At 47.3% G+C, this 23,945-nt stretch overlaps 1 protein-coding gene across 4 annotated transcripts in view; it reads right to left on the reverse strand.

Annotated features, from left to right (window-relative positions):
• The window catches only part of LOC138662332 (methyl-CpG-binding domain protein 1-like), a 35,925-nt gene that overhangs the window by 3,008 nt on the left and 8,972 nt on the right, over positions 1–23,945 (reverse strand). Inside the window, exons 1-16 of one of the 4 annotated variants that reach the window (XM_069747828.1) lie at positions 16,821–16,925; positions 16,614–16,738; positions 16,163–16,274; positions 14,850–14,989; positions 14,579–14,664; positions 14,142–14,182; positions 13,889–14,032; positions 13,147–13,281; positions 12,906–12,959; positions 12,683–12,817; positions 11,448–11,492; positions 11,024–11,185; positions 10,417–10,518; positions 693–779; positions 506–604; positions 337–417 (exon numbers count right to left, since the gene is read on the reverse strand). In XM_069747828.1, coding sequence (XP_069603929.1) covers positions 337–417; positions 506–604; positions 693–779; positions 10,417–10,518; positions 11,024–11,185; positions 11,448–11,492; positions 12,683–12,817; positions 12,906–12,959; positions 13,147–13,281; positions 13,889–14,032; positions 14,142–14,182; positions 14,579–14,664; positions 14,850–14,989; positions 16,163–16,274; positions 16,614–16,738; positions 16,821–16,835 — 1,563 coding nt within the window. In that variant the 5' untranslated portion in view covers positions 16,836–16,925. Of the gene's footprint in view, positions 1–336; positions 418–505; positions 605–692; positions 780–10,416; positions 10,519–11,023; positions 11,186–11,447; positions 11,493–12,682; positions 12,818–12,905; positions 12,960–13,146; positions 13,282–13,888; positions 14,033–14,141; positions 14,183–14,578; positions 14,665–14,849; positions 14,990–16,162; positions 16,275–16,613; positions 16,739–16,820; positions 16,926–23,945 lie in introns of those variants that run through there. The other 3 variants (XM_069747829.1, XM_069747830.1, XM_069747831.1) reach the window with 3 other exon arrangements.

Here is a 23,945-nt window from a genome sequence, read left to right on the forward strand (position 1 = left end):
TTTAAATATATTTTAATACGATATATTTTTTAATGGTTTCTATCAGTTCCCCTTGAGGGACTTGGACTCCTGCGATCGTCTGTACGATACACTGCTATCCCATAGTATTGCAGCGTCCTGTGTAACTACTGATCACCTAGGAAGCCCGGCCGAAGGCAGGAGTTATACCATGGCAGACACACAGGCTTTCAGGAGGACCCAGGCTGCCACATCAACCCATTGGCACTCAATCACCGATGGCAGCAGCCTTCCGCCGTACTGCCGGCATCGGTGATGGGAGCCAACCGTGCATGTGACCACTATGGATCTTCTGCTCATAGACATGTAAAGTCTCACCACCGGAGTATTATCATCCGCCAGCATTACATCATTGTCTTCCACCATGAACTCTTCTGATTTCACCGGGCAATGGAGATCCTGTAAAACAAAAAGGGATCATAACACGGGAGGACGCAGAATAAACTCCACATTTATAGAGGGCAAGGAATAAACATGGAGGGCGTACCAGGGGCTGCTCGTCATCGTCGTCATCAATGACGGAGATGATCTCTTCTTCCATCCCTTTGCCATCCATGCCACCTATGACCCAGCCACCACGTGTGCCCTGTAACAATAAATGGGACAGTGCTAGGCCGCTGTATTGCAAGATGGGCACCCACATGCTCCATGTATTTATGTCACGCAATTCTTACATCAGCAGAAGGGTATCCTCCCTTTTTCAGTGCTAGTCGTATCACCGGTATCTTGGGTGGCAATAAATGCACATCTTCATCTAGACACTAACAAGAGGGATAATATTATAAAAAAAACTAATGCATACACTTGTACGGCACGTATTCATTTCATACATCCTCCCGTCCTGTACTTGCAACTCCTGCGCAGAACTATGTGTCACAACCCCTTCATCAAAGGTTGTTTCCTCCCCTTTTACAAACAAGCATAACTTTTTTCTTTTCTTTTCAGTCCCCATAGCTGTGCGTAGACTTGTTTTCTTTTACAGAACGAGATGTAGTTTTGAATGGCGCCATTCATTTTACCAAATACTGTAGTAATAATATATATATATATACATATATATATATATATATATATATATATATATATATATATATATACACACACACACATATATATATATATATATGTATATGTATATGTATATATATATATATATATATATATATATATATATACACACATATATATATATATATGTATATATATATATATATATATATATATATATATATATATATATATATCGGCAACAGGAAAGCAACAATTGTGGCATTTCAATTGTTTTTTTTACCATTTACCATAAAGTTTAAATAATTTTACATTTTGATAGATCAGACATTTACAGAGGCGGTGATACCGGATGATAGATACAGTGGGGAAAAAAGTATTTAGTCAGCCACCAATTGTGCAACTTCTCTCACTTAATAATAATAATAATAATCTTTATTTATAAAGCGCCAACATATTCCGCAGCGCTTTACAGTTTATCAGCTTCAATCACAGCAGTTATAAGTAACAACGTTAACAATACAATAATTAGAGCGAAATAAGACGACCCTGCTCGTGAGAGATTACAATCTACAATGAGGTGGGGGAGATACAAAGTACAGGTGTGTAGTTACAATGATGTATTTACAATGATGGTCCAGCCATCTTCAGGGGGTGGGGGATAGATGGAGATAGTGAATGGGCTACACACACACAAACATAAAATTACTTTGATTAGGGAACATGATAGGCCGCTCTGAACAAATATGTTTTGAGGGAGCGCCTAAAACTATGCAAGTTGTGGATGGTCCTAATATCTTGGGGTAGAGCATTCCAGAGGATTGGCGCAGCACAGGAGAAGTCTTGGAGTCCGGAGTGGGAGGTACGGATTAGTGCAGAGGTTAGTTGAAAGTCATTTGCAGAGTGCAGAGGTCGGTTAGGCCGATAGACAGAAATGAGGGAGGAGATGTAAGGGGGTGGCGCACTGTGGAGAGCTTTGTGGGTGAGAACAAGTACTTTGAATTGTATCCTGTAATGAATGGGCAGCCAGTGTAATGACTGGCGAAGAGCGGATGCATCTGAGTAATGACTAGCCAGATGGACGACCCTGGCTGCCGCATTAAGGATTGACTGGAGAGGGGAAAGTCAAGTGAGGGGGAGGCCAATTAGTAGAGCATTACAGTAGTCCAGTCGGGAGTGGATCAGGGCGACAGTGAGGGTTTTTGTTGTTTCTATAGTGAGAAAAGGGCGGATTCTAGAGATGTTCTTTAGGTGTAAGCAGCACGAGCGGGCAAGAGATTGTATATGGGAGGTGAAGGAGAGATCGGAGTCAAACATAACACCCAGACAGCGCGCCTGGTGTTATTATGGTGCCACCCACGGAGAGGGAAACGTCAGGTTTAGGGAGGTTAGTAGACGGTGGGAGAAAAAAGTTCCGTTTTGGAGAGGTTGAGTTTCAGATAGAGAGTGGACATGATGTTGGAGACTGCGGACAGACAGTCAGTGGCGTTCTGTAGTACAGCGGGGGTAAGGTCAGGGGCTGACGTGTATAGTTGTGTGTCATCAGCATAAAGATGGTACTGAAAGCCAAATCTGCTGATGGTCTGTCCAATTGGGGCCGTGTAGAGGGAAAAGAGAAGGGGGCCAAGGACTGAGCCCTGAGGTACCCGGACAGTGAGAGGAAGAGTAGAGGAAGTGGAGCCAGAGAACAGAACACTGAAGGAGCGGTCATAAAGATAGGAGGAGAACCAGGAGAGAGCAGTGTCCTTAATGCCAAGTGACTGGAGCCTAGAGAGTAGGAGAGGGTGGTCAACAGTGTCGAAAGCTGCAGAAAGGTCGAGAAGAATGAGCAGAGAGTGGTCACCGTTACAATTTGCTGGCAGAAGGTTGTTGGTCACTTTGATGAGTGCAGTTTCTGTCGAATGTAGGGGGCGGAAACCGGACTGTGAAGGGTCGAGGAGGGAGTGAATGGAGAGGCAACAGGTAAGGCGGGAGTAGATCAGGTGCTCCAAGAGTTTAGAGATGAAGGGGAGATTGGAGACCGGTCTGTAGTTGTTTGTGCAGGATGGGTCGAGGGTGGGTTCCTTTAGTAACGGAGTAATGATAGAGTGTTTGAAGGAGGACGGGAAAATGCCTCAGGAGAGGGAGAGATTAAAGATTGTAATTAGGTGAGTTGTGATGACTGGAGAGAGAGACTGGAGGAGATGAGAGGGAATGGGGTCGGTAGAGCATGTAGTCGGACGAGAAGAAGAGAGGAGCCTGGAGACTTCTTCTTCTGTGATGGGATCAAATGCGGAGAGTGAGCCAGGGGAGATGCAGGGAGGGATGGGAGTCACTGAACTTGGTGATTGGGAGCGGATTTCCTGACGGATATTGTCTATTTTCTCTCTAAAGTTTGAAGCCAGGTCATCAGCACAAATGTCTGTGATAGGGTCTTGTGCTTTTGGCCTGAGGAGGGAGTGAAAGGTGTTAAAAAGTTTCTTGGGGTTGTTGGATAGTGAGGAGATCAGGGTGGTGTAGTAGGTCTGTTTGGCGAGGTGAAGAGCAGAGTTATAAGTCCTTAACATAAATTTGAAGTGTATGAAGTCTTCTGGTGTGCAAGTTTTCCTAAGCATTCAGCACTCCTAGATCATCGCTGGAGAAATCGGGTTTGCGATGTGAGCCAGGGCTGTTTCACTCTGTGTTTGGAGGTTCTGAGGGTGAGGGGAGCTACTTGGTCAAGGGTGCTTCTAAGAGTGTCATTGTAGTGATGTACAGCCAGATCAGGACAGGAAAAAGAAGAGATTGGGGACAATGATGAGTGTAGGGAGTCTGAAAGTGTATGAGGGTTAATGGCATGTAGATTTCTGAATATGTGGTAAGTAGGAAAGTGCTGGGGTGGGCGAGGATTTGTGAGTGTGAAGGAGAGAATGTTGTGGTCAGAGAGGCGAAGCGGTGAGTTATCTAGGTAGGAGATTGAACAGAGCCGGACAAAGACCAGGTCCAGGGTGTTACCGTCTTTGTGTGTTTCAGAGGTTGAGAGCTGTGAGAGGCCTAGAGAAGTGGTTAGTGATAGAAGCTGGGATGCAGATGTGGAAGTGGGGCTGTTTATGGGGATGTTGAAGTCTCCCAGGATAAGGGTTGGTAGTTCTGAGGACATGAAGTGCGGCAGCCAGGCAGAGAAATGGTCCAGGAAGTGGGTGGGTGAGCCTGGGGGCCGGTATATGACAGCTACTCTGAGGGAGAGGGGATGAAAGAGCCGAATGGTGTGGATCTCAAAAGAAGGGAATGAGAGTGATGGAACTGGGGGTATAACCTGGAACGTGCATGCCCACTTAAAAAGATGAGAGAGGTCTGTAATTGACATCGTAGGTAGATCACAAATATGAGAGTCAAAATGAGAAAACAAATCCAGAAAATCACCTTGTCTGATGTGGTAAGATTTATTTAGCAAATCATGGTGGAAAATAAGTATTTGGTCATTAACAAAAGTTCATCTCAATATTTTGCAATATATCCTTTGTTGGCAATAACAGTGGTCAAACGTTTTCTGTAAGTCTTCACAAGGTTGGCATACACTGTTGGTGGTATGTTGGCCCATTCCTCCATTCAGATCTCCTCTAGAGCAGTGATGTTTTGGGCCTGTCGTTGGGCAACACGGAATTTCAACTCCCTCCGAAGGTTTTCTATTGGGTTGAGATCTGGAGACTGGCTAGGCCACTCCAGGACCTTCATTTGCTTCTTATGAAGCCACTCCTTTGTTGCCCTGGCGGTGTGCTTGGGATCATTATCATGCTGAAACCCTTGGTGATAGGAGGTTTTCACTCAATCTCACGATACATGGCCCCATTCATTCTTTCATGTACATGGATCAGTCGTCCTGGTCCCTTTGCAGAGAAACAGCCCCAAAGCATGATGTTGCCACCCCCATGCTTCACAGTAGGTATGGTATTCTTTGGATGCAACTCAGCATTCTGTTTCCTCCAAACACGGCGAGTTTTGTTTCTACCAAACAGTTCTACTTTGTTTTCATCAGACCATATGACATTCTCCCAATACTCTTATGGATAATCCAAATGCTCTCCAGCAAACTTCAGACGGGCTCAGACATGTACTGGCTTAAGCAGGGGGACACACCTGGCACTGCAGGTCCCTGGCGGCGTATTGTGTTACTGATGGTAGCGTTTGTTACGGTGGTCCCAGCTCTATGCAGGTCATTCACTAGGTCCCCCCGTGTGGTTCTGGGATTTTTGCTCACCGTTCTTGTGATCATTCTGACCCCACGGGGTGAGATCTTGCGTGGAGCCCCAGATCGAGGGAGATTATCAGTGGTCTTGTACGTCTTACATTTTCTTATTATTGCTCCCACAGTTGATTTCATCACACCAAGCTGCTTGCCTATTGCAGATTCAGTTTTCCCAGCCTTGGGCAGGGCTACAATTGTGTTTCTGGTGTCCGACAGCTCTTTGGTCTTCACCATAGTGGAGTTTGGAGTGTGACTGTTTGAGATTGTAGACAGGCGTCTTTTAGGCTATATTCACACTTTGCGGATTTTGCTGCGGATCCGCAGCGGATTTGACCGCTGCGGATCCGCAGCAGTTTCCCATGAGTTTACATTTCAATGTAAACCTATGGGAAACAAAAAACGCTGTGCACATGCTGCAGAAAAATCCGCGCGGAAACGCTGCGGATTACATTCCGCAGCATGTCACTTCTTTTCTGCGGATTTTCAGCTGCTCCAATAGAAAACTGCAGTTGAAAATCCGCAGAAGAAAAAGCAGTAAAAACCGCGATAAATCCGCAGTGAAAACGCGCTGCGGTTTTCACTGCGGATTTTGGAATTCTGCTGCGGAAAAATCCGCAGTGGAATCTGCAAAGTGTGAACATAGCCTTATACTGATAACAAGTACAAACAGGTGCCATTACTACAGGTAATGAGTGGAGGACAGAGGAGCCTCTTACAGAAGAAGTTACAGGTCTGTGAGAGCCAGAAATCCTGCATGTTATTAGGTGACCAAATACTTATTTTCCACCATAATTTGCTAAATAAATCTTGCCAAATCAGACAAGGTGATTTTCTGGATTTGTTTTCTCATTTTGACTCTGATAGTTGTGGTTTACCTATAATGTCAGTTACAGGCCTCTCTCATCTTTTAAAGTGGGAGAACTTGCACAATTGGTCACTTACTAAACACTTGTTTTCTCCACTGTATAGCAATCTTTTTTTTTCTTTTTTTAAAAACTGGTGAAATGGGGAGGGGCAATGTAAATTTTCATCCTTTTTTTTTTTTAAATTTGCTTAACCCCTTAACGACTGCCGATACGCCTTTTAACGGCGGTCGCTAAGGGTACTTAAACCATAGCGCCGTTAATTAACGGCGCTGTGGAAAAAGTAAATAGCGCCCCCCAGAGTCGGATTTTCTCCGGGGTCTCGGCTGCCGGGGGTAGCCGAGACCCCAGAGAACATGATTCGGGGTTGGTTTTACCGACCCGTTTTGCGATCGCCGGTAATTAACTGTTTACCGGCGACCGCAGAAAAAAAAAAAAAAAAAAAGCAAAGTGTAATTCTCTATCCTCTGATGTGATCGCACATCAGAGGACAGAGAAATAGGGGGATTCGGGGACCCTATTATACTCACCAGTGTCCCTGGGTCCTCCTGCTGCTCCTCCTAATCTTCTTGGCAAAAGAAAATGGCGGGCGCATGCGCAGTGCGCCCGCCATCTGTCGCCATCTGCCGGCCGGCCGGCAGAAGAGCAGTTGGGGCTAAAATTAGGGTTAGGGCTAGGGTTAGGATTAGGGTTGGGGCTAAATTTAGGGTTAGGGTTGGGGCTAAATTCAGGGTTCGGGTTCTTTCACACTTACGTCGGTACGGGGCCGTCGCAATGCGTCGGCCTGACATACCGACGCACGTTGTGAAAATTGTACACAACGTGGGCAGTGGATGTAGTTTTTGAACGCATCCGCTGCCCAATCTATGTCCTGGGGAGGAGGGGGCGGAGTTACGGTCACGCATGCGCGGTCAGAAGTGGCGGACGCGACGTACAAAAAAACGTTACATTGAACGTTTTTTGTGCCGACGGTCCGCCAAAACACAACTGATCCAGTGCACGACGGACGCGACGTGTGGCCATCCGTCACGATCCGTCGGCAATACAAGTCTATGGGCAAAAAACGCATCCTGCGGGCACATTTGCAGGATCCGTTTTTTGTCCAAAACGACAGATTGCGACGGATGCCAAACGACGCAAGTGTGAACGTAGCCTTAGGGCTAGGGTTGGGGCTAAAGTTAGGGCTAGGGTTGGGGCTAAAGTTAGGGTTAGAGTTGGGATTAGGGTTAGGTTTGGGATTAGGGTTAGGTTTGGGATTAGGGTTAGGGTTAGGGTTGTGATGACGGGTGTATTGGGATTAGGGTTAGGTTTGAGGTTAGGGTTGAGATTAGGATTAGGGGTGTGTTGGATTTAGGGTTTTGATTAGGGTTATGGTTAGGGTTGACATTAGGGTTGTTTTGGGGTAAGGGTTGTGATTATCGTTAGGGTTAGCGATTAGGATTATGGATCGGGTTGGGGGTGTGTTGGGGTTAGGGTTGGAGCTAGAATTGGGGGGTTTCCACTGTTTAGTTACATCAGGGGGTCTCCAAACACGACAGCCAATTTTGCGCTCAAAAAGTCAAATGGTGCTCCCTCCCTTCTGAGCTCTGTCGTGCGCCCAAACAGTGGGTTACCCCCACATATGGGGCATCAGCGTACTCGGGATAAATTGGACAACAACTTTTGAGGTCCAATTTCTCCTGTTACCCTTGTAAAAATAAAAACTTGGGGGCTACAAAATCTCTTTTGTGTAAAAAAAAATATTTTTTTATTTTCACGACTCTGCATTCTAAACTTCTGTGAAGCACTTGGGCATTCAAAGTTCTCACCACACATCTTGATAAGTTCCTTGGGGGGTCTAGTTTCCAAAACGGTGTCACTTGTGGGGGGTTACTACTGCTTAGGTACATCAGGGGCTCTGCAAACGCAACATAACGCCCACAGACCATTCTATCTAAGTCTGCATTCCAAAATGGCGCTCCTTCCCTTCCGAGCTCTGCCGTGCGCCCAAACATTGGTTTACCCCCACATATGGGGCATGAGCGTACTCGGGATAAATTGGACAACAACTTTAGTGGTCCAATTTCTCCTGTTACCCTTGTGAAAATAAAAACTTGGGGGCTAAAAAATCTTTTTTGTGGAAAAAATTTTTTTTTTATTTTCACGACTCTGCGTTCTAAACTTCTGTGAAGCACTTGGGCATTCAAAGTTCTCACCACACATCTAGATAAGTTCCATGGGGGAGTCTAGTTTCCAAAATGGGGTCACTGGTGGGGGGTTTCCACTGTTTAGGCACATCAGGGGCTCTCCAAACGCGACATGGCGTCCGATCTCAATTTCAGACAATTCTATATTGAAAAAGTAAAACTGCGCTCCTTCACTTCCAAGCTCTGCGGTGCGCCCAAACAGTGGTTTACCCTCACATATGGGGTATCGACGTATTCAGGAGAAATCGCACAACAACTTTTGTGGTCTAATTTCTCCTGTTACCCTTGTGAAAATAAGAATTTGTGGGCGAAAAGATCATTTTTGTGTAAACAAATGCGATTTTTTATTTTCACGGCTCTACGTTATAAACTTCTGTGAAGCTCTTGGGGGTTCAAAGTGCTCGCCACACATCTAGATAAGTTCCTTAAGGGGTCTAGTTTCCAAAATGGTGTCACTTGTGGGGGGTTTCCACTGTTTAGGCACATCAGGGGCTCTCTAAACGTGACATGGCGTCCGATATCAATTCCAGCCAATTCTGCATTGAAAAAGTCAAACGGCGCTCCTTCACTTCCAAGTTCTGCGGTGCGCCCAAACATATGGGGTATTGGCGTATTCAGGAGAAATTGCATAACAAAATTTATGGTTACATTTCTGTTTTTACACTTGTGAAAATTAAAAAAAAATGGTTCTGAATTAAAATGTTTGCAAACAAAAGTTAAATGTTCATTTTTTCCTTCCACGTTGTTTCAGTTCCTGTGAAGCACGTAAAGGGTTAATAAACTTCTTGAATGTGGTTTTGAGAACCTTGAGGGGTGTAGTTTTTAGAATGGTGTCACACTTCGTTATTTTCTATCATATAGCCCCTCAAAATGACTTCAAATGTGATGTGGTCCCTAAAAAAAAAAGGTGTTGTAAAAATGAGAAATTGCTGGTCAACTTTTAACCCTTATAACTCCCTAACAAAAAAAAATTTTGTTTCCAAAATTGTGCTGATGTAAAGTAGACATGTGGGAAATGTTATTTATTAACTATTTTTCGTGACATATCTCTCTGATTTAAGGGCATGAAAATACAAAGTTTGAAAATTGCAAAATGTTAAAATTTTTTGCCATATTTCCGTTTTTTTTCATAAATAATCGCAAGTAATATCGAAGAAATGTTACCACTAACATGAAGTACAATATGTCACAAAAAAACAATCTCAGAATCAGCGGGATCCGTTAAAGCGTTCCAGAGTTATAACCTCATAAAGTGACAGTGGTCAGAATTGCAAAAACTGGCTCGGTCATTAAGTACCAAATTGGCTCTGTCACTAAGGGGTTAAAGGGAATCTGTCACCCCAAAATTCGCCTATAAGCTGCGGCCACCGGCATCAGGGGCTTATCTACAACATTCTGTAATGCTGTAGATAAGCTCCCAATGTCACCCGAAAGAGAAGAAAAACAGGTTATATTATACTCACCTAGGGGCGGTCCCCGCTGCAATCCGGTCCGATGGGCGTCGCGGTCTGGTCCAGTGCCTCCCATCTTCATATGATGACGTCCTCTTCCTTGCTTCCTGCTCCTGCGCAGGCGTACTGATTTGCCCTGTTGAGGGCAGTGTGAAGTACTGCAGTGCGCAGGTGGTGGGAAAGGTCAGAGAGGCCCAGTGCCTACGCACTGCAGTACTTTACGCTGCCCTCAACAGGGCAAATCAGTACGCCTGCGCAGGAGCAGGAAGCAAGGAAGAGGACGTCATCATATGAAGATGGGAGGCGCTGGACCGGACCGCGACGCCCATCGGACCGGACCGCCCCTAGGTGAGTATAATATAACCTGTTTTTCTTCTTTTTCAGGTGACATCGGGGGATTATCTACAGCATTACAACTGTGTAATTATCAGCTGCTGTCACCTTTGATAAATGGGCAGAGAACAGATGACGCGGAGCAACACATGACTGCAACAGAGGGTGGTGAAGATTTGTTTGCAGCCTGGAACCATGGAGACACACTGCTATGCATAGGAGCTGCATACAGAAAACAGTAAGTAACTTCTAAATCAAAACTGTTCCCTATCCCGCAACAGTTTGCTTTTTAGACACACTGGGGCGACACATCAGTTGCAGAGGTATCATACTGACAGGGCTGCCATACTTACCACGGCTTCAGTGGTCTCGTCAGCCTCGGCCGCCTCTTTCTGTATCCGCTCCAACAGTATGGGGTGATTGGACGATTTCAGGAATAGCGGTATGTTCTTCTCCTAAGATACAAAGCGGCACAAGCTCCGTTAAAAAAAAGGGGGCATAGAGAGATTACTGCAAGTATCACCCACCCTGCCAACACGGACCACAGCGGGCAAAAATAGCATGGGATGGTCGGCCATGGGTCACACAGACAACTCAGATCATGATCGCGCTAAAGTGGCAACTCCTTGCTGTGCTGAGAAATGATAGTGAGATCCCAAAGTACTGCAGGGGTCAGGCAGTTTTATGGTGGTCTGTAGTCATATTTTATAGACCCGTCCTGTGGAATGGCTATTTCAGCAATTGCTTAGCTAAGAAACACAGAGCTCCGTGGGGTAAAGCATTGGGATCGGTGCCACTATGGATGAGGGGCACGCTGATGCCGACTGCCCACGGGTCCCCATTCATCATGGAAGCTTACGGGAAAACATGATCACAATAGGTAAAAGTCCAGAAGGTTAGAAATTTAGAAAGAATTTCCAATATAGGGGTGAAAGCTGAGGAGACAGGACATGAACCCACCACTGCGAAACGCAGGCACTGCCGCCAGCGACACTTCTGCCGCTTGAGATTGCGGCCACCAAATTTGGGCTTGTCTTGGCAGAAGTCACAATCGCCACAGTCCAATTTCTTAAGGCAGGCCTCGCACGCCCCACATTTCCGGTTCTTGCGGCGGCCTGCCAGCTGCGGAACATAGGGGGTAGGTGGGAAGAAGAAAAGATCAGGGGCTTGGCAGAAAAGAGGGGGCGCAGGGATGAAAGGACAGAGCCAAAGTGGAGAATGGAGGGGTCCTACAAAGACGGCGGGAAGGGCTGCAAGATCTGCGGGGGGCATGCAGGTGCTTAGAGATGAAGCTTCTGCAAGCAGCAACCAATGCAGCATGGAAGCAGGAGGGAAAAAAGGGCTCAGGGGGCATCCACACTAGCTCGGCCCCCTCGTCACGCACCTCTCCTTTCACTCCAATTCTCGGCTTCACTTTTATTTTCTTTTTCTGAAAAAAAAAAATAAGAAAAATATTTGTCATCTGCAACCGACCAGATCTCTGCGTCTATTGTCAAAACCTGGTTATGTGATTGGTCGAACAGTGCAGACGAGGCTTTTTAACTCTTTCTCCACATAGAATGTACTGGTGTGCGGAGCCCGCACTGGTGTGTACGGAGCCCGCACTGGTGTTTATGGGCTAGGCTCCAATCTCTGCTGTTAACCTCTTAAACGCCGCTGTCAATCTCCGTCCGTGGCACTTAAGACGTGCTCGTTCCTGTGAACTCAGTTGCCGCCCTGTGATGTGATCATGGAGTCCAAAATTATGGGGCCATCAACCTTTATGGAGCAGCATATGAGGCATATTATTCTATGGAGCATCTTATGGGGCCATCATTAACCTTTGTGCAGCATTATTTGGGGCATATTTGTATATGGAGCATCTTATGGGGCCATCATGAACTGTATGGAGCATTATATGGGGCTCCTGATTCAATATGGATATTCAGAAACACTTAACCTACTGATGTCTCCATTAATTTTACTTTTGTTGGTACCCATTTTTATTTTTGAAATTTACCGGCAGCTGCTGCATTTTCCACCCTAGGCTTATACTCGAGTCAATAAGTTTTCCCAGTTTTTTGTGGCAAAATTAGGGGTCTCGGCTTATACGCGAGTATATAAGGTGTATATATAATAGATAAAAAATCTCTGATTTTGTTTTCACCACTTAAGATAACAGGAAAGCAATCTTGCACGTCTGGCATCGCCGTACTCGTACTGACCCGGAGAATCACAGCTCCAAGTCAATTTATTCTGCGTATTAAACGCTGTAAAATCAAAAACAGTGTCGGAATTGCAGGTTTTTTTCACCACATGTGGGATTTTTTTCTGATTTTTCTACTATAGGATAATGAACGTCACTGAAAATCACAAATCATCCTGAAAAAATCCTGCCGTGCACAGGAAAAAGTTATGGAAGGAAGGAAAAAACAAAAAGCCTCGGAGGCCATCAGCAGCCACTACAGGAGAAATGAGGTATTACACTGCAGCTTTACACATGAATGAAGAAGGCATAGCATGGCCGCGTCTCCCTGATGGAGAGCCTTCCGTTAGCGTCTTCCTTCTGTACAATGACCATATGTACTAATACCCTGCTGGGAGTTGTAGTCCACCACGGCATTAGAGATCAGCCCTCACCTTATTATGACACCGTCTCCTTACACACTTTCCTTTAATCTTGCGGAAAGGGTTCTGCATTCTTCTGATGCACAGCGAGCAGACGCCGCAGTTCTCGGCGGTGCAGCAGCCCGGACAGTGGCCGCAGTTTCCTCTCTGTGGAGCCAGATGATAGAAGCAGCCGTTATTCCGCTGTTCGCCCCCGAGAGGCGCCATCACGTAGTGCAGCTCACAGGACGCTTACCAGATTCAACTTCATTGCAAACTTTTTGAACACGGGAGGTTTGATCTTTTGTTTCTGTGTAAAGACGAAAACAGGAAATTCAAGGCAATGGTGGAGGGCAGACAGTGCCACCCTCACCCGCTGGCTCTGTCTGGTATTACAGGGCCACACAATATAGAAGTGACTGGAGCAAGCTCAGGTGGGGCGATAATGGCTTGTGGTCACCCAGCTTTCCCAGGAGCACACAACGCCGGCTCCGCACCTTATTGTGGCACCAGCGCCGCAGACACTTCTTGTCGATTGCTTCCTCTGGGTTTTCCTCCTTACTGACACACACGGCGCAGGTCCCGCAGTCTTCCTTCATGCAGCAGCCTGGGCAGCGGCCGCACACCCCTCCCTGGGGGGCACAACAGGACACACATTATAGGGGGCTGCCTCCGCCATTTGCACCCTTGCTGCCATGGAATATAAACCCTTCCTGCACTAGTCCTGAGGTTTTGCTGCAATGTGTCAGTGTAGGCAATAGCTATTCGCCTGAAATCCAGGCAAAAAGAGAGGGGCTTGTCTACACTGATACACTGCAACAACAGGCTCAGCTGTGTGATCAGGAACAGGTCCTAAAGCTTTCCAGCGTCACATCACGTCGCCCTTTCCAAGACAGCAAGCAGAGATGTTAGAAATGGTGAAGCGAATTGACCTCCAGGCTGACACAGCTGAGCCATCCGTCACAGTGTATCAGCGCAGGTGAGTGATGTTAGTCTGTAATCCAGGAGGAAAGGATTGTCTACTGATACATTGTAACGAGACGTTCAGCTGTGAATATTCCCAGGAATTATTTTCATTCATTAAAGCAATCAGATTTGTTGAAAACAGTAATGAATTGGTTCACTGAGTACATTAGCAAGGCGCAGTCCCCCCCACCCATCATACTTCCATTTTGACTGAAGCCCCCACTGACTATAAGCACCATCATTCATGCACAGGCCCGGGATGATTGCTCAGACCTTTCTGATGACCTGCAGGCAGCGTCGTCTCACACACTTCCACGAGCTTCCGAATTCGGGGTTCTGTGACCGGAGGAGACACACAGAGCAATGTCCGCAGTTCTCCGTCAGCCGGCAGGCGGTGCAAGTTCCGCAGCCACTGGTCTGTAAGTCAGAGGGGGACGGGTCAGAGACGGGAGCCCCTGCAGGGGCCACCGCACGGGAGGAATAGGGGGCACCAGCGGAGCCCATAGGCAGACACATACGGACTCACCTTCAGCAGCTTCTGTTGCTTGCTGTGTGCCCGATGGGAAGCTGCACAGAACAGAAGTGTCACATTGTGTCAGGACCGCGCAGAAACAATGGCGGCCCCCAAACACGCTACAGCGTTAGCATGAGGTTCTACATACAGAGATCTTACACCCAACAGTAGGGAAGCCCAGAGAAAGGCGACAACAAATCAGCCAGTCATTTCTAACTTCTAGGCTCACTGCAGGCCGCGACTACATAGTGTAGTTTGCAGTCTGTTACCATGGTGATACATTAGACTGTGCAGGACCTGTATACAGATTATTTTCTTATTTGTGCAAAGTCCCCACTCCATCAACCCAGCTAAAGAAAATGAGATCAAATGGGGTCACAACAAGGCAAGGTCTCACAATATTTCGGTAGGGAGGAGGTCTTAGCTTATGGACCCCACCACTGACTCACCTCTGCAGTCCCCACAATACCACACAGTTTGCTTTGATTTGCCAAACTCAACTCCTGTAAACCATTCATGACAGCCGGAGCAGCACCTGGAAAACAAGTGGATACAGTCAGCAGGTAGGATACGGCAGGGTGGGTGACCGGCTCATGATCCCTCCTGCCCTATGTGCGCACACAGCTGGTGCCATCCACTACAGCATGCGTCAAAGGAGAAGGTGGCAGGGAGAGTGACAGGTGCCCTTACGCCATCATCTCAGTCGCCGCTGTGACTTACGCAATGTGAGACGGCTCCGTATCCTTCCCATTCTGCAGGTCTTCTTCGGGGTCCGCGGGAGGGGGCGGCTGCTTCTGCTTAGCCTCAGAGTTGGCCGTACACTTCGGGTGTTTTCGGCTATACTTCCTAAGAGGTTTCCTCTATGGGGGGAAAAAAAAGAAGAATAATGACTGACGCACAGGCAAGAGGTGCGGCACAAAGCGGATGTAAAAGACCGCTGACAACAGTAAATCCAATCTACCTGGTAAAGCGCCACACACGTGCTGCAGCTTTAGCTCCATTGCAGTGAATTAGACGGAGATGCAGTACCAATTAGAGCCTGACCGCAGTTGTGGCGCTGTTGTGCCTGCTCAGCTACTATTCCTACTATTGCTTGCCTTTGCTTCATTGGCAAACTCTGCTTTGCTGCGCATGCTGCAGAACCTGACAACAGCGACGCCGTTATCACAATCTTTACAAGAGGGCATTACTCACAAGGTAATAATCCAGTGCAACATAATGACACCCCCGAGGATCCTGTGAGTCACGCCCCCGAGGATAATGAGTCACGTCCCAAAAGAAAATCTGAGCAACACCCCTGCCTCCTCAAGGATCTTTTGAGCCACGGTCCCTTGGAAAAGATCATAAAGGCGACCACTAAAGAAAAAGCCCCGTATCTCAGGAACCATATGGAGGATTTAAGAAAAACATGGAATACACAGGGAGCAGAAGACGAGAACAAAAAACGGGACACTTGACCTGGCAAAAAGTTCTCTTTAAGGGGACTGTCCACCTTTCGTTACAATTTTCTTTTTTTTTTACTTAAAGGAACCTGTCACCAGATTTGGTGGATATAAGATACAACCATCACCTTTCATATAAGCCATCAACCCGACCTGCAAGACAAGGGCATATATACAGTATTATAGAATGCCGCGTATCAGGCCTGAAAGGTGGTGGCCGTATCTGATATGGGCCAAACATGGTGACAGGTCTCCTTTAAATGCATGTACTGTGGACAATAGAAAAAAATCCTTTTTCCTGTTGGGTTTCATCAATTTTGCACCATTTACCTTCTTTAGTCTCTGTGAGCTGCAGTGCTGGCTACAGAAAGAATTAACTGAGAATCCATCAGTGAGCTCACTATGATAGGAGAGTAACTTTTAATTGCCTTTTTCTAAAAAATAGAAAGTCCCGTTATGGGGAAAAGTCTCCATATATAATTGAGGGCCTAACACACACACAAAAAAAAAAGTCAGATGAGAGTAGCACTAGGGGATCTGGAGCGGAGACCCCCACCATCATGACGTGGCAATCTCATGATTTTTTTTTACCTTCTCCGCTGGTAATAACGCCCCGGTCTTGAAATCAAAACGCGACAGGTCCACGTCGTCCCCCAGGTATTTGGCCAGCTCATTCCTGCTCCGGAAGCGTTGTCCTATGGGGCTAAAAGAGAAGGAAGAACAGAGGAGGATCATCACCATCACTCAGCTTTCTGCAGTAATGAAGGCCTGAGCGTCACTGGGTGATCCAAACCTGGGAAAGCTGGGTGGACACTCACTTCCAAGGACCAGAAAGCTGCATTAACATGACAACTAATGTAGCCACAAAAATGGTTGTGTCCCCCAATATTCCCAGCGTCCTGATCTACCCATTTCCTTACTGTGCCATTCAAAAGCCAAGAAAGCTGGGTGGCAGTGCCAATAACGGCAGCTGCCCCGCTTCCCCTGCCAGGTATGACTGTAAATGGCGGTATGATTAGCTCCAGTCCCCGAACCATTATACCTCTGATAGTAGGTGTCCGACTGTCCAGACGATGCTCCGGATTTGCGTACGACGGCCCGTCTCTTCCAGCCGGGCCCCAGAATGGGCCAATCCACCCAGCCCTCGGACATGGTGCAGGGCGACGCCTGAGACAATAAGAGGAGATGATCAATGAAGCTGGAAGTGTGGAGCAGCTGCAGTAATAAGCCATGGAGGAGGGGGACTCACGCTGGAGACACACATGGATGCTCCGCGCTCTCTGGAGCCTCTGACTCACTACATTCCTGCTGCTCCAGCCCACAACACTGGGCTGCGGGAGGAAGTGGAGCAGACAGGAACACCCTGCAATGCGCTGGGAGCCAGCACTGGCCTCTAGCTGCTCAGCTCTGCACGCAAGGCGAGCGCCAGCCGGGGAACCACAACGCCCAGCATGCCCCGAAACCCAGCACTGGCCTCTAGCTGCTCAGCTCTGCACGCAAGGCGAGCGCCAGCCGGGGAACCACAACGCCCAGCATGCCCTGAAACCCAGCACTGGCCTCTAGCTGCTCAGCTCTGCACGCAAGGCGAGCGCCAGCCGGGGAACCACAACGCCCAGCATGCCCTGAAACCCAGCACTGGCCTCTAGCTGCTCAGCTCTGCACGCAAGGCGAGCGCCAGCCGGGGAACCACAACGCCCAGCATGCCCTGAAACCCAGCACTGGCCTCTAGCTGCTCAGCTCTGCACGCAAGGCGAGCGCCAGCCGGGGAACCACAACGCCCAGCATGCCCTGAAACCCAGCACTGGCCTCTAGCTGCTCAGCTCTGCACGCAAGGCGAGCACCAGCCGGGGAACCAAACGCCCAGCATGCCCTGAAACCCAGCACTGGCCTCTAGCTGCTCAGCTCTGCACGCAAGGCGAGCACCAGCCGGGGAACCACAACTCCAAGCATGCCCCGCAACCCAGCACTAGCCTCTAGCTGCTCAGCTCTGCACGCAAGGCGAGCGCCAGCCGGGGAACCACAACGCCCAGCATGCCCTGAAACCCAGCACTGGTCTCTAGCTGCTCAGCTCTGCACGCAAGGCGAGCGCCAGCCGGGGAACCACAACTCCCAGCATGCCCTGAAACCCAGCACTGGTCTCTAGCTGCTCAGCTCTGCACGCAAGGCGAGCGCCAGCCGGGGAACCACAACTCCCAGCATGCCCCGAAACCCAGCACTGGTCTCTAGCTGCTCAGCTCTGCACGCAAGGCGAGCGCAGCCGGGGAACCACAACTCCCAGCATGCCCCGAAACCCAGCGCTGGTCTCTAGCTGCTCAGCTCTGCACGCAAGGCGAGCGCCAGCCGGGGAACCACAACGCCCAGCATGCCCTGAAACCCAGCACTGGCCTCTGGCTGCTCAGCTCTGCACGCAAGGCGAGCGCCAGCCGGGGAACCATAACTCCCAGCATGCCCTGAAAACCAGCACTGGTCTCTAGCTGCTCATCTCTGCACGCAAGGCGAGCGCCAGCCGGGGAACCACAACGCCCAGCATGCCCTGAAACCCAGCACTAGCCTCTAGCTGCTCAGCTCTGCACGCAAGGCGAGCGCCTGCCGGGGAACCACAACTCCCAGCATGCCCCACAACCCAGCACTGGCCTCTAGCAGCTCATCTCTGCACGCAAGGCGAGCGCCAGCCGGAAAACCACAACTCCCAGAATGCCCCACAACCCAGCACTGGCCTCTAGTTGCTCAAGTCTGCACATAAGGCGAGCGCCTGCCGGAAAACCACAACTCCCAGAATGCCCCACAACCCAGCACTGGCCTCTAGCAGCTCATATCTGCACGCAAGGAAAGCACTTGCTTGGGAACTACAGCTCCCAGCATAGCCAGCAACCAAGCACTGACCATTAGCAGCTCGTCTCTGCACGCAAGGCCAGCATGCCCCGCAACCAAGTATCGGCCTTTAGCAGCTCAACAGTGCACGCAAAACAGGTGCCTGCTGGAGAACTAAAACTCCCAGTATACCCCGCAACCCAGCACTGACCTCTAGCAGCTCATCACTGCAGGAAAGGCAACTGCCTAGCAGGAACTACAACTCCCAGCACACCCTGCATCCAGCGCCAGCAGCTCATCTCTGCATACAAGGCAACCGCCTGACAAGAACTGCAACTACCAGCATACCAAGCAAGCCAGCAATGACCTCTAGCAACTTATCACTGCATGCAAGGCAACTGTCTGGTGGGAACTACAACTCCCAGCATGCCTCGCCAGCCAGAACTGACTTTTAGCAACTAATCACTGCACAGAAGGCAGTTGATTGCTCTTTAACTACAACTCCCAGTATGCCCATCAAGCCACCACTGACCTCTAGCAACTTAACACTGAAAGCAAGGCAACTGCCTTGGGGGGGGGGGAACTACAACACCCAGCATGCCCAAGCTAGCACTGACTTCTAGCAACTAATCACTTCTCACAAGGCAGCTGCCTGCTGGGGAACTACAACTCCCAGCATGGCTTCTAGCAGCTCACCACTGCACACAAGGCAAGGCACTGCAATTCCCAGCAAGCCTGTACTGGCCTCTACCAGCTCATTCCTGTGATTCTGGGAGTTGTAGTTTCCTTGCAGAAAGCCAGCTGCAGAACAATGCAGTAAATCAGACCACATCTCCTGACATCTGCGGGCATCGGCTCCTCCAGGGATCCAACATGGCTGCCACTGCAGCGCAATATGGGGCGTCTTACCAGGACCTTAAAGGGTTTTTCCGTTTCTGTCTACAGATGACATTTTGGGTCCAGAACGGGCAACAATAAGCAAAACTGAAGTGAAAGGTATGGTGGAGTGATAAAAGCATGCTGACTATTACAACATAGGCGATAAGCTGCCAGATGCATATGGTGCCACTTATCAGCTGTGAGACATAGTACGGGGGGGGGGGGGGTTATAATCTGACCGGCCCGTCCTAGCATGGGTGTGATCCCTAAACTGTCGGGGAAACTACAAATCCCAGAAAACTCTGGAGATTGCATGGTGACTTTATATCTACACTATAGAGCTGCGTTAAAAAGACCCTTCACTCGGCAGAAGTGGTACAAGTAGTAGTCATAATGGGAGTAGTAATGGTGGTGGTAGTAGTAATAATAATGGTGGCGGTAGTAGCAATAGTAATGGTGGTGGTAGTAGCAATAGTAATGGTGGTGGTAGTAGCAATAGTAATGGTGGTGGTAGCAATATTCATGGTGGCGGTAGTAGCAATAGTAATGGTGGCGGTAGTAGCAATAGTAATGGTGGCGGTAGTAGCAATAGTAATGGTGGCGGTAGTAGCAATAGTAATGGTGGCGGTAGTAGCAATAGTAATGGTGGTGGTAGTAGCAATAGTAATGGTGGTGGTAGTAGCAATAGTAATGGTGGTGGTAGCAATATTCATGGTGGTGTTAGTAGTAATAGTGGTGGTAGTAGCAATAGTAATGGTGGTGGTAGTAGTAATAGTAACGGTGGTGGTAGTAGTAATAGTAATGGTGGTGGTAGCAATAGTAATGGTGGTGGTAGTAGTAATAGTAATGGTGGTGGTAGTAGCAATAGTAATGGTGGTGGTAGTAGTAGTAATAGTAATGGTGGTGGTAGCAATAATGGTGGTAGTAGCAATAGTAATGGTGGTGGTAGTAGTAATAGTAATGGTTGTGGTAGCAATAGTAATGGTGGTGGTAATAGTAATGGTGGTAGTAGTAATCGTAATGGTGGTGGTAGTAGTAATAGTAAGGGTGGTGGTAGCAATAGTAATGGTGGTAGTAGTAGTAATAGTAATGGTGGTGGTAGCAATAGTAATGGTGGTGGTAGCAATAGTAATGGTGGTGGTGGTAGTAATAGTAATGGTGGTAGTAGTAATCGTAATTGTGGTAGTAGTAATCGTAATGGTGGTGGTAGTATTAATAGTAAGGGTGGTGGTAGCAATAGTAATGGTGGTGGTGGTAGTAATAGTAATGGTGGTGGTAGTAGCAATAGTAATGGTGGTAGTAGTAGCAATAGTAATGGTGGTGGTAGCAATAGTAATGGTGGTGGTAGTAGTAGTAATAGTAATGGTGGTGGTGGTAGCAATAATGGTGGTGGTAGTAGTAATAGTAATGGTTGTGGTAGCAATAGTAATGGTGGTGATAATAGTAATGGTAGTAGTAGTAATAGTAATGGTGGTAGTAGTTATCGTAATGGTGGTGGTAGTAGTAATAGTAAGGGTGGTGGTAGCAATAGTAATGGTGGTGATAGTAGCAATAGTAATGGTGGTGGTAGTAGCAATAGTAATGGTGGTGGTAGCAATAGTAATGGTAGTAGTAGTAATAGTAATGGTGGTGGTAGCAATAATGGTGGTGGTGGTAGTAGCAATAGTAATGGTGGTGGTGGTAGTAGTAATAGTAATGGTTGTGGTAGCAATAGTAATGGTGGTGGTAATAGTAATGGTGGTAGTAGTAATAGTAATGGTGGTAGTAGTAATAGTAATGGTGGTGGTAGTAGTAATAGTAATGGTGGTGGTAGCAATAGTAATGGTAGTAGTAGTAATAGTAATGGTGGTGGTAGCAATAATGGTGGTGGTGGTAGTAGCAATAGTAATGGTGGTGGTGGTAGTAGTAATAGTAATGGTTGTGGTAGCAATAGTAATGGTGGTGGTAATAGTAATGGTGGTAGTAGTAATAGTAATGGTGGTAGTAGTAATAGTAATGGTGGTGGTAGTAGTAATAGTAAGGGTGGTGGTAGCAATAGTAATGGTGGTGGTAGTAGCAATAGTAATGGTGGTGGTAGCAATAGTAATGGTAGTAGTAGTAATAGTAATGGTGGTGGTAGCAATAATGGTGGTGGTGGTAGTAGCAATAGTAATGGTGGTGGTGGTAGTAGTAATAGTAATGGTTGTGGTAGCAATAGTAATGGTGGTGGTAATAGTAATGGTGGTAGTAGCAATAGTAATGGTAGTAGTAGTAATAGTAATGGTGGTGGTAGTAGTAGTAATAGTAATGGTTGTGGTAGCAATAGTAATGGTGGTGGTAATAGTAATGGTGGTAGTAGTAATCGTAATGGTGGTAGTAGTAATCGTAATGGTGGTGGTAGTAGTAATAGTAAGGGTGGTGGTAGCAATAGTAATGGTGGTAGTAGTAGTAATAGTAATGGTGGTGGTAGCAATAGTAATGGTGGTGGTAGCAATAGTAATGGTGGTGGTGGTAGTAATAGTAATGGTGGTAGTAGTAATCGTAATTGTGGTAGTAGTAATCGTAATGGTGGTGGTAGTATTAATAGTAAGGGTGGTGGTAGCAATAGTAATGGTGGTGGTGGTAGTAATAGTAATGGTGGTGGTAGTAGCAATAGTAATGGTGGTAGTAGTAGCAATAGTAATGGTGGTGGTAGCAATAGTAATGGTGGTGGTAGTAGTAGTAATAGTAATGGTGGTGGTGGTAGCAATAATGGTGGTGGTAGTAGTAATAGTAATGGTTGTGGTAGCAATAGTAATGGTGGTGATAATAGTAATGGTAGTAGTAGTAATAGTAATGGTGGTAGTAGTTATCGTAATGGTGGTGGTAGTAGTAATAGTAAGGGTGGTGGTAGCAATAGTAATGGTGGTGATAGTAGCAATAGTAATGGTGGTGGTAGTAGCAATAGTAATGGTGGTGGTAGCAATAGTAATGGTAGTAGTAGTAATAGTAATGGTGGTGGTAGCAATAATGGTGGTGGTGGTAGTAGCAATAGTAATGGTGGTGGTGGTAGTAGTAATAGTAATGGTTGTGGTAGCAATAGTAATGGTGGTGGTAATAGTAATGGTGGTAGTAGTAATAGTAATGGTGGTAGTAGTAATAGTAATGGTGGTGGTAGTAGTAATAGTAAGGGTGGTGGTAGCAATAGTAATGGTGGTGATAGTAGCAATAGTAATGGTGGTGGTGGTAGCAATAGTAATGGTAGTAGTAATAGTAATGGTGGTGGTAGTAGTAATAGTAAGGGTGGTGGTAGCAATAGTAATGGTGGTGATAGTAGCAATAGTAATGGTGGTGGTGGTAGCAATAGTAATGGTAGTAGTAATAGTAATGGTGGTAGTAGTAATGGTGGTAGCAATGGTAACGGTGGTGGTAGTAGTGATGGTGGTAGTATTAATAGTAATGGTGGTGGTAGTAGTAATAGTAATGGTGGTGGTAGTAGTAATAGTGGAAGCAATATTAACCCCTTTCTGCCATTAGACGTACTATTCCGTCCATGTGGGGTGGGCTTTACTTCCCAAGGACGGAATAGTACGTCATAGGCGATCGGCCGCGCTCACGGGTTAGGGCTAGGGTTAGGGCTAGGGTTAAGGCTACAGTTAGGGTTGGGGCTAAAGTTAGGGGTAGGGTTTGGATTACATTTGCGGTTGGGAATAGGGTTGGGATTAGGGTTAGGGGTGTGTCTGGGTTAAAGGTGTGGTTAGGGTTACCGTTGGGATTAGGGTTAGGGGTGTGTTTGGAATAGGGTTTCAGTTATAATTGAGGGGGTTTCCACTGTTTAGACACATCAGGGGCTCTCCAAACACGACATGGCGTCCGATCTCAATTCCAGCCAATTCTGCGTTGAAAAAGTAAAACAGTGCTCCTTCCCTTCCGAGCTCTCCCGTGTGTCCAAACAGGAGTTTACCCCAACATATCGGGTATCAGCGTACTCAGGACAAATTGGACAACAACTTTCGGGGTCCAATTTCTCCTGTTACCCTTGGGAAAATACAAAACTGGGGGCTAAAAAATAATTTTTGTGGGAAAAAAAAAGATTTTTTATTTTCACGGCTCTGCGTTATAAACTGTAGTGAAACACTTGGGGGCTCAAAGTTCTCACAACACATCCAGATAAGTTCGTGGGGGGTCTAGTTTCCAATATGGGGTCACTTGTGGGGGGTTTCTACTGTTTAGGTACATTAGGGGCTATGCAAACGCAATGTGACGCCTGCAGACCATTCCATCTAAGTCTGCATTCCAAACGGCGCTCCTTCCCTTCCCAGCCCTCCCATGCGCCCAAACGGTGGTTCCCCCCCACATATGGGGCATCAGCGCACTCAGGACAAATTGGACAACAATTTTTGGGGTCCAATTTCTCCTGTTACCCTCGAGAAAATACAAAACTGGGGGCTAAAAAATAATTTTGGGGGGAATGTTTTATTTTTATTTTCATGGCTCTGCGTTAGAAACTGTAGTGAAACACTTGGGGGCTCAAAGTTCTCACAACACATCTAGATAAGTTCCTTGGGGGGTCTAGTTTCCAATATGGGGTCACTTGTGGGGGGTTTCTACTGTTTAGGTACATTAGGGGCTCTGCAAACGCAATGTGACGCCTGCAGACCATTCCATCTAAGTCTGTATTCCAAATGGCGCTCCTTCCCTTCCGAGCCCTTCCATGCGCCCAAAC

Source organism: Ranitomeya imitator, chromosome 2, assembly GCF_032444005.1.
Source record: "Ranitomeya imitator isolate aRanImi1 chromosome 2, aRanImi1.pri, whole genome shotgun sequence".
NCBI lineage: Eukaryota > Metazoa > Chordata > Amphibia > Anura > Dendrobatidae > Ranitomeya > Ranitomeya imitator.